The sequence below is a fragment of the Capsicum annuum genome, chromosome 2 (genome assembly GCF_002878395.1).
Source record: "Capsicum annuum cultivar UCD-10X-F1 chromosome 2, UCD10Xv1.1, whole genome shotgun sequence".
Lineage (NCBI taxonomy): Eukaryota > Viridiplantae > Streptophyta > Magnoliopsida > Solanales > Solanaceae > Capsicum > Capsicum annuum.
Genome location: NC_061112.1, coordinates 131,335,655 through 131,345,456, shown reverse-complemented (window position 1 = coordinate 131,345,456; position 9,802 = coordinate 131,335,655). Strand labels below are relative to the sequence as shown.

Genomic DNA, 9,802 nt, shown 5'->3' with positions numbered 1-9,802 from the left:
TGAGGTCAGAGCTTTGGCTCAGATCGTGACAAATATCCCATAAATGCATGTCGTTTACTAGGAGGGCATAATGTATTCAAAGAAAAATAGCACAAATCCACATATAAACTCTATTATCGTACATTACTTATGTCACCAGAGATTAAAGTCCAATTTCAAAAAACAAAAAAGGAAAAAAAAAGTTAAATTTATGCCAAACGAATTTGGTTTGAATAGATAAGTGTACGGTCAGACTCCTCGTCACTTTATTATAACGACATTTCTCTATAGTGGTTTGATTTTCTTTGTAATCAATTTTTCATGTTATGTTTTACTTCTTGTTTCTAATAAATTTTTACAGTGACATAAATAAATTGCAAGTACAAATAAAATTTGAAGAAACATAAATTTTTTATTGATAAACAACTTGGGTTCAAAATTTTTGGACAATAAAATTTTTGAAACCGAAAAATGATAATCGAGGTAAGAAAAATACTGCAACAATCATTTTATTGATTTCAATAAGTGAGTGTTACAATCTCTATGAATTCTCTGATTCGCCTTTTCAAATATAAATTCAAGGGTTTCGAGCTTGATCTTAAATTTGAACTTGATTTGTAGATTTGATGGATTTAATCCTGACTTGTGCTTGAATTCAATGACTTTTGAGCTTGTTCTTGAATCTTGCGGTCTTGATCTTGAATTTTGATGAACTGGATTTGAATATTCGATCAATTGTATTAAGCATCCTAATTTGGTGATGTGGTATAATTTTTATTCGATCAATTGTGTTAAGCATCCTAATTTGGTGATGTGGTATAATTTTTATTCTTCAATAGTTTAAGTAATAAATAAATGACTAAAAGTTCTCTAACACCGACAAACATAACAAAAGCGGGCCATCTTTATATTTTCGTATCATAATATTCTACAAGTTATACCACTAAAGCATAGTAAGCTATGCTCTTATATCGAAATAATAAATAATTTTTTGGGGCATCAATTTATACGTTCGTTTGCTAATATCGTACAAGTTAATGTCATACGTCGAGAGGCACAATATATTTTTAAAAAATCTATTTCCAAAAAAAAAAAAAGAATACATACATACTAGCTCAATATGTATGCACCAAAAAGCTCTCAATGTTATACTCTCTAAAAAGGATATATATATATATATACACACACGCACCAAAAAGCATAACTCTACTTTTAAAACACTACAACAAAACTTATGCGACATAAGTAATTAATTTCTACAAAGCTTATTGAGGCAGGTACAAAAAAACTTTAAATGCCAAGCGAATTAGGTCTGAATATTTCAAAATATATACTTTGATCGAGAATTTTCATAAAAGAGTGGCAGGAGCTAAAATTAAACAAGCCGTGCAAAAACTTGTAATTCTCATTTTTTCTATTGTTGTTTAATTTGTACATGAAAAAAATAATTGCAAGTTACCCATTACAAGCACAACTCCAAGTGTACACATTTGAAGTTGAAAAATCGCGCTCGTCTGAAGGTGGTCGTTTGAAGGCCAAACATCAAACGTGAACTTAATGAAACCAAACTTCAAAGAATTTTTATTGGAGTTAATGACTTTAACATGACTTCAAAAAAGATTGCTAAGATCAATCTGAAGTATTTTTAACTTAAGTTGATTGACATCAAGTGCGAGACATATAAACGTCAAGCAATAAATTAAGAACCATTAATTTATATAATCCACTTCAACCAGCAGTCACAACAAGTCAACAACAACATATTCAGTATATTTCACAAAGTGAGGTCCGGGGAGGTGGGTAAATTGTATGCGGTCCATACCACCACTTCATACGAAGTAGAAACTTACTGTTTCATATAGACGCCAGCGCGGAATAATCCTCTAAACTAGCTAGTTTGGAATTGAAGCTTAGTTGATTGACTCAAAAAAGGAAAAAATATCGAACCTAAGTAAAAAAACACACAAAGTTTATTGTTAAATTTACTTTTAGTAGAAAGAAGAGAACACAATAACAACATCCTCAGAAGACCTGGGAAAGCTTAGCAACTTCTGTGTAACTCTAGCATGCTGCATGGGGTAAATCGATATTCCATACTTGAAGGGAGTAAGGATGATTTTCTCAAGCACTATCCCATTCTTCAGAACAGCTTCCAGAAATGGCATGATCTGGTCAAAATAACAACTCTCATATATCCAGGTCCCATAAATCCTTAAAGTCTTGAGACGCCGCCCCCAACAAGGTCTTGATATCCAGTAATTTTCTCCAGTAAGGTCATTAGAGTCCTCATTAAACCCCGAGTTATTCTGCAACATAATGTTTCAAAGGTAATTAACAAACTCACAACCCAATGTTTTCAGATTCAAACTATGTATGCATATGCATGCATGTAAAAAGAAAAGTATGTGTATGTGAAGATCACGGTCATTCTGAACTCACTCACTCTAGATAAGCGATGGTTGAGCAAATTAAATAATCAAGAGGTTAGAAGAAGAGCTATATAGTAGAAGAAGGGACATTTGCATACGTGTTCGAAAGTGGATCCATCACTGCTTATGATCAAGATCTCGACCTGAGGACAACTTTGTAGAAGGATTGCTGACCCAGGACGCTCCAATTCACCCAAACGAGTGTGCAAGGTCAAGTATTTGCATTTCATCAATGGGCATCGCCAGTTTCTACTCTCTAATATAGTAAGCACCTAGGGCAATTAATTATCATCACAAGTTAGGTTTAGAGGTTAGTGTATTGAAGATATAATTAAGTAAATAAAAATGTATTTTCTCAAACAACTTAGAACTTTAGATAAAATGGTCACACAATTGAACAGTATATCATAACTTTACATAAAATGGTCACATAATTGAACAGAATATCGCAGTAAATGCAGTATGTTGAAGATATAATTAATTATTCCGAAGGAAACAACTCAGGAAACAACAGTAGCAACAGCATAGCCTAAACCAATACCAAGCACACAATGCAACCCCACACCTTATTTAATTACCGATCCCCAAACAAGTCCTTACATATGTGTCCCTTTTTAGCCACGCTCAAAACTTTAATTGACTACAAATGTAATTTGCTAACTTCCCATATATGTCTATCATAGCCATATTCATAAGAATTCACGAATTGTCAAAGTTCCAACTTATTACTCCCTATTTCTCAATTTGCTTAATCTACTTTTCATTTTAATTTCAATTTTTTATATGACATGTTTAATATCACAAGATTAAAAGATATTTTGAAATATTTAACATATTTTTAATTTAAGAAACAAAATTCACAAGTTTTTCTTTATTATCTTAGATTTCTTGTCAAGTCATGCTAGGCAAAACAAACTGAAACTAAGGAAATATTATATTTGCAAGAAGTTTTAATTATTCAAGCAGGTTTAAAGTAATGACAAAGAAAGAGTTGTTTGAAGATCCGTATCTGTTCGAAAGATGGCGCTACATACCTGCTGAGACCAATGAATGTAAAGGTACAAATAAAGAATAATGCTTCTGAATCAAAAGGAAGAGCAGTAACACCGACATAATGGCGTTGCTATATAGTATACAACGACACTTCCAATAAATTAAATCCACGCGTGAAGTATGAAAGAGTAAAGTTGACGCAAATCTTAATGGGGTAGAGAAGTTGTTTTTGAAACACCTTTGGTTTAGTGTAGCAAATTCAAGTATAAATAAGAGAACAATAATGAAGAAAATATGACAACTAACAAGAAAACAGTACAAAATTAATAGAAAAATAATAATCAGTCATAGTGTGATAATCGAAACGCAATAAACAACAATAATGGTCGATATCTACAACTAAACCCTTATAAGCTACAATACTACAACTAGTGCACGACAATATTCCTAAACCCGACAAACCGTCTACTTTGTTAGGACATGTGGTATTTTGATGATTGACAAGAGGCCATGGAATAAGTAAGAATAACTGATTCACGAAATTTTTTTTCGAAAGAGTTCAACTTGCAAGAGGACTTTTTTGTGGGTATAGTCGCATGTGCAAAAATGACCGAACGGAAGTTACTTCAAATAAACATAATGAGATCACCATGCTGAAAGAAGAGTTAATGTTTGACAACTAAACTCAAGAAGAAAGTCTAAGAAGCATGGAAGTCCTAGTGGAGTTAAAAGTATACTTTATTGTGGAGATCAATTACAAATATAAATATACAAGAATTTTCAAAACGAGATTTATGCACTTATACTGAGAGAAAAAAGTTAGAAAACGAGCAAATAAGCACAATATTTCAGAGAATTTTGCCTAGCCATCCAAGTGTTGCCAGTCCGAAGAACCTATTCCATAGCACTATGTTTTACTGTTTTGATTATTCTAGTTTTGAGTTTTGTTCGATCGAGTTGTAATTTTCATGTTTTCTTAGTGTCGGTATGTTATAAATCGATTTAGGAGTATAGTCTTCAAATTGGGATAACTTGAAGACTTGAAAACACAAATCTTGGGAGATTTGTGTTTTTTTTTTTAGGAATTAAAGTTAGTTCCTAAGTTTGCCAGAGTTATGTAATCTGAATTTCAAATTTGGGAAAATTTGAAGTGAGATTCAATAGTCTGAGAGCTTGAATATTAGGAATTAGAGTTTATAATAATTTCTTAGGTTACATGGTTTGTAATCTTTTGAGAGGCTCATTATGTTTAGTGAAGTTGGGGTTAAATCATGTCGAGGTATAGGTTTTGCCTTTTTATATTTTCTGTAAGTCGGGTATTTTCCACATAAAACTATCATGTTCATAACTTACTGTCTTTATTGTTTTCATTGAAACATGTAAAGCAATCCGTTTCACTCACACGCAACTCACAAGTTAAATTCACTAAAATGCCATGTCGTATAAAATATAATACTCTAATACGCGTCCTCCACATTCCCCTATCTAATGTCTTGTTCTCGGTAACATGAATATGTACCATGTCTTGTCTAATAACCTCTCCTGATCAATACTTCTTCCGCCTACCTCTATTCCTTTTCATACTTACTATATCCAACCTCTTGCACCTCCTCGATCATTGGATCATCTGAACCTCGCCTCATCACATTTTCAAACCATCTCAATCTCGCTTAATTACCTCATCTTGTCTACCACAAAGGCCATTCCCACTTTATTATCTTGAATAACCTCATCATTCCTGATTCTATTGCACTTATTATGTCCACACATATATCTCAACATCTCATCTCTGCGACATGCATCTTCTAAATATGAAAGTTTTTGACAGACTAACACTCCACCCCATACAACTGTATGTTTTCCTTCTTAATTAATGAAAAAAACAAAAACATCTTATAACTCTCCATGATAAATCTGTGTAAATATTCGTAAGTCGTATATATTTAATTTATGGAATAAAAGAGTTACTACTACATAAATGTTACGCGTTCATTCTTAATAACAATATGATTTCTTACAAATGTAACTTTGTGAAAAGATATTTAGGAGTCTTGAAAGTTACTTGACTTTATGACTTTGTCATTAATTAAAAAATAATGTTACATTATGTACATTAACTCTGTTTCTCTTCCTTCACTCTTTTGATGGATGAAACATAAATGATATACCTATTTAAGCAACATCATTTGTAAGCTAAACATATAGACACAGAGAAAATAAATGCTCTCTCCTTCATCTATTCTCTATCTCTATATTGGCTTCCTTTCTTTGTGAATTTCTGGGTACTTTGTTTCTTTGTGCAACTCCAAACTTTCAGCCGTGAGTGTACATGTTTTGAATTAGCCGTAAACCTTGGAGCGACCAGCTACAACGATTTGCACCAAAGTTCGATCGAAATTGCTTTTAAAGTAGTGACTTGTCAGAACACATTGTTTGTGACTATTCTCTTACTATTATTTCAGTTCCAACATAAATATTGTATGCAACTTCAGACATTTATTTTTTGGTAAGTTATGAAACTTTATACATTTCACATTGTGCAACAACAATTCTTTTATAAAAATTGTAGGACTATTGCATAGGATTTAAGCTACAACAAATGAAGTATACATATTTTTAATATTATGACTGTAATTTAACTTGTTATAATAGGCTCATCGATCATCATTTTTATCAAGTTATCAATAAATGTTTATCCTATAGATTTTCCTACAATTAAGTGATATGATTGTGTAAATAATTAATCCACATCATCACTATGAGAAGTATCAACACTCAGGGAAACAAATAAATTAAGAACTGTCAATTTTTAATGACTAGATGAACTAGAGAGGTTTAGGTCAAACCTGCAGGCACCATGGCCCAATGGAGAGTTTCTCAACATGACCCAAAGATACAAGGAGATCTTTTAACATTTTCTGGTCAGTCCTAACATCACTTTCATCGTCTTCATGTTCCCTACCGAAATATCGCTTAGCATGGACTAGAGCTTGTACATTCTGAAGAACAGGAATTTTCTTATAAAGACACGCACTAATCTCCAGCGAAGTAACATTCCTAGCCCAGATTGTCAGCTCTTTATCAGCATCGTCATCGCCATCATTATCTTCATGTTCTTGTTGCCAGTATTCCCTGATAACCAACTTCTTCACACTGTTCGAATTAATGTGAAAAGCAGGAACCCCAAAACACATACAAAACTTGAGAGATTCCAAACCAGGACATCCAGAACAGATGACATCAACAACTTCTAAGCTCAATTTGGCATACCAAAGAGCTAAAACCCTAAGAGCAGTCCAATAAATCCCCTCCTTCGGTACAAGATTACAATTGGATAACTTCATTTTACGTAAACACACATTGGAATACATAAGCTGGGGTAAGCTATAACCCTCTTCTAAACCCCGTCTCCTCAGCAGATTCAAATCCACTACCTCAACAGACTTAATCTTCACAAAAATCATCCATCTATTAACGTGGTCAACAAATCGATTGCTGTAAAGAAACTCAACCGCAAATTCATTCAATTTACTAGGCTTTGAGAGAATCAATGTATCATCAGTGGATTTTATAAATTCAGTTACATCACGATTCGATTCAGGAGAGTGGCTGAAACATAAGTTGTGTGCTGAAGTCCACAAAAGGCGCCACCTTTTAGACAAAACTCCAGTTCGTATAACATCTTTCATCTCAAAGGATGAGAGGATGTGAAAGAGGAGATGGTCTGGTAAGGCGCTAAGACGATCTGGTTTGTCATCCATTTTACGGAGTTTATTAGTATCATAGCATTGATCAACATAAGCAGTTTTCCCAATTTCACTTTCAGAATGAGACATGATGAAGGAAAGAGGAGCCTAGGGTTTAACAAGTAGTAGAGCGGTATTTCCAGGATTATCAGCATTTATATATAGTGGATACAACCTCCATTTTTGGCAACTTCACTCACTAAGTTACTTTTTAAGAAAGATAATAAATTCATTAAGGATAAAATAAATATTTTAAAGTAAAATTATTAATGAATATATAAATATGTCATTTTTTTTAAGATTGACTAAAAAGGAAATTAAGTCATATAAATTTAAAAAGAGAGAATATATTATTTTGGAATAACCTTCACTCCTTCAGTATTCTATTTGATATTTTCAATGTTCGATTTGGATATAGTAAAAGCGGATATCAAATATATTGAATTTTAAAATCCGCTAAGAAAGCCATTTAATATGCCTAATTTAATAAATTATTTTAGGTTAACCTTTGATATTCGATTTTATATTTTTGGAAGTTCGATTTCGTTAGTGTGTGGATATCAAATAGAGTTTAAATTTTATGCATCGTTAGTGTATAAGATTTTTACACCATTTGATAATGTTAAAGATAAACATAGTAACTTTATTAAGTAATTAATAATATCCCTTTTTAAATATGATTATAATTATGACAAAATATATAGTCAAAAAAAGTTTAGTACTATTTGAGCTCTAACTAAAATTAATTCATTTTTATCTTCTTAACCAACTTTATCTTTTTTCTAAATCAAAAACTTTTTATCCATTTTTCTCAATATCATACTTATCCTAAGTATATAATTTTTTAGTGCCACAAATGATTTCTACATTTTTGTTGCTTCTTATTATGAAATTATGGCAAGAAAATTGATGCCAATATAACCACTAAAATAAATTAAATGCAATTATCAACCCTGAGAAACTTCACGAACAACTTGAAAATATGATTGGACTGAAAATGATTGAAGAATTAATACAGTGGAAGTACACACAAAAATTAAAGAAATAAAACAAGAAGTCAATATTGATATAGGAGATTTAGAGCTAACTGACTTTAACTTTATGGATAAATTAAATCATTATTTGGCATTCACCATTTAAGATTTTTAGAGATTAAATTTAAAAAGATAATGGGACATTGAATGAATCATGAGATAAGTAGCTAAGAGATTGCGGAAGATGGAAAACTTTGAAGAGGAAAATGGGAAACTTTGAAGAGGAAAGGAAATATAATTTCTGAAATAAAAAATTAATTAAAAATTAGTTGATAACCTACTATAACATATTAATATGACATAATGATGGAAAAAAATAATAAACTGACAATACATAAAATTTAAACTCTATATTTCTTATTTATATCCGGAACATAACCATTCTATAAGGACCACGGTCAGAAATTTCATTGACAATCAGAGATGGGATACGAGAAACCTTCATGATGTTCTCCCTGATTGGATCTGTCAGCACATATACACTATCAAAATAGGTGCTCCTGACAAAAATGACTGCATCATTTGAAAATCAGCTGCTGATGGAATTTTTTCCAACAAAGAAGCCTGGAACAACATCAGAGTACAAATGCAATTTGACCAGATGATAAATAGAGTTTGGCATAAAAAAGCATTCCCTTTAAATTATCTTTCCTTTCTTGGAGACTTATTAAAAATAATTTTTCATTTGCTAACAATTCAGTTTGCAAGTTTGTTAATGATATGCCAACCAATTGTTTTTGTTGTGCAGTTGCAGTAACAGAAATTATCCAACGTTTCTTCTTTGAGAGTGAGGTTGCACAAACTCTTTGGAAATATTTTCTACAGCCATTGAGCATCAACTATCAAAGAAAATCCTCAAGGATTTTCCTACAAGATTGCTGGAGTACTCCAACCAAGAATGCTATTCACAAGCTGATCGTTCAATTTTGTGTTCGTCTTTCGGCTCCACCTCCATTCCTTGGTTTCTTCATTCTGCTCTAATCCAATCTCTAACGCAAACTAGAACATTCATAGCATTGCTTTCCAATCTGTTGTCATCCCTGACTAAAAGCGCTCTCCGATGCAATGGTTGACATTGGAACATTCAATATATCTTTAGCTAATCTTGAAAGCACATGTTATTGTCTTTCATTATTCTTCCACTTATCCAATGCGTTGATCCTTGCTCTACGATCCTCTGTCGGCTGTCGAAGATAATACCTAAGCTCTTCTCAATAATTTGTTGTGTATGCTGTTGAGTGAGAAACTCTGTCCAAACATTTCAATCATATAAGTAATCAGGAAAATCAATATGTTCCAGCCTTTTAGAAGATGATGACTCCTCAGGAGGTTGAGGAGCGACAATTGGAGTGATATTTGTCGGTACAGCTACATCAAATAAATCGGCATAATTAGTATATAATGCTTCTATGTAAATGTTCGCATCACTCATAGTCGTAAATAAATTCGATTTTTCTTAAGGCTCTATTTCTAAGGAATTATAAATAACAGTACTAAAATCGCACATAGTATTATATTTTATACATAGATTTGGTATAGCACCAACCAAGTAAATCGGGAGAAGAGAAAAAATACTTTTTAAATTTAGCAAACATAGCAAATAGCTTCTTTGTAACCTTCT

At 32.2% G+C, this 9,802-nt stretch overlaps 1 protein-coding gene across 1 annotated transcript; it reads right to left on the bottom strand.

The window, feature by feature from the left end:
- Positions 1-1,967: 1,967 nt before the first annotated feature.
- LOC107858198 (F-box protein At5g03100-like) lies at positions 1,968-7,237 on the bottom strand. The gene is made up of 2 exons (XM_047407822.1): positions 6,248-7,237; positions 1,968-2,285 (listed from the first exon to the last, which is right to left on the bottom strand). The coding sequence occupies exons 1-2, from the start codon at positions 7,235-7,237 to the stop codon at positions 1,968-1,970; spliced, it is 1,308 nt and encodes a 435-aa protein (XP_047263778.1).
- Positions 7,238-9,802: the final 2,565 nt, after the last annotated feature.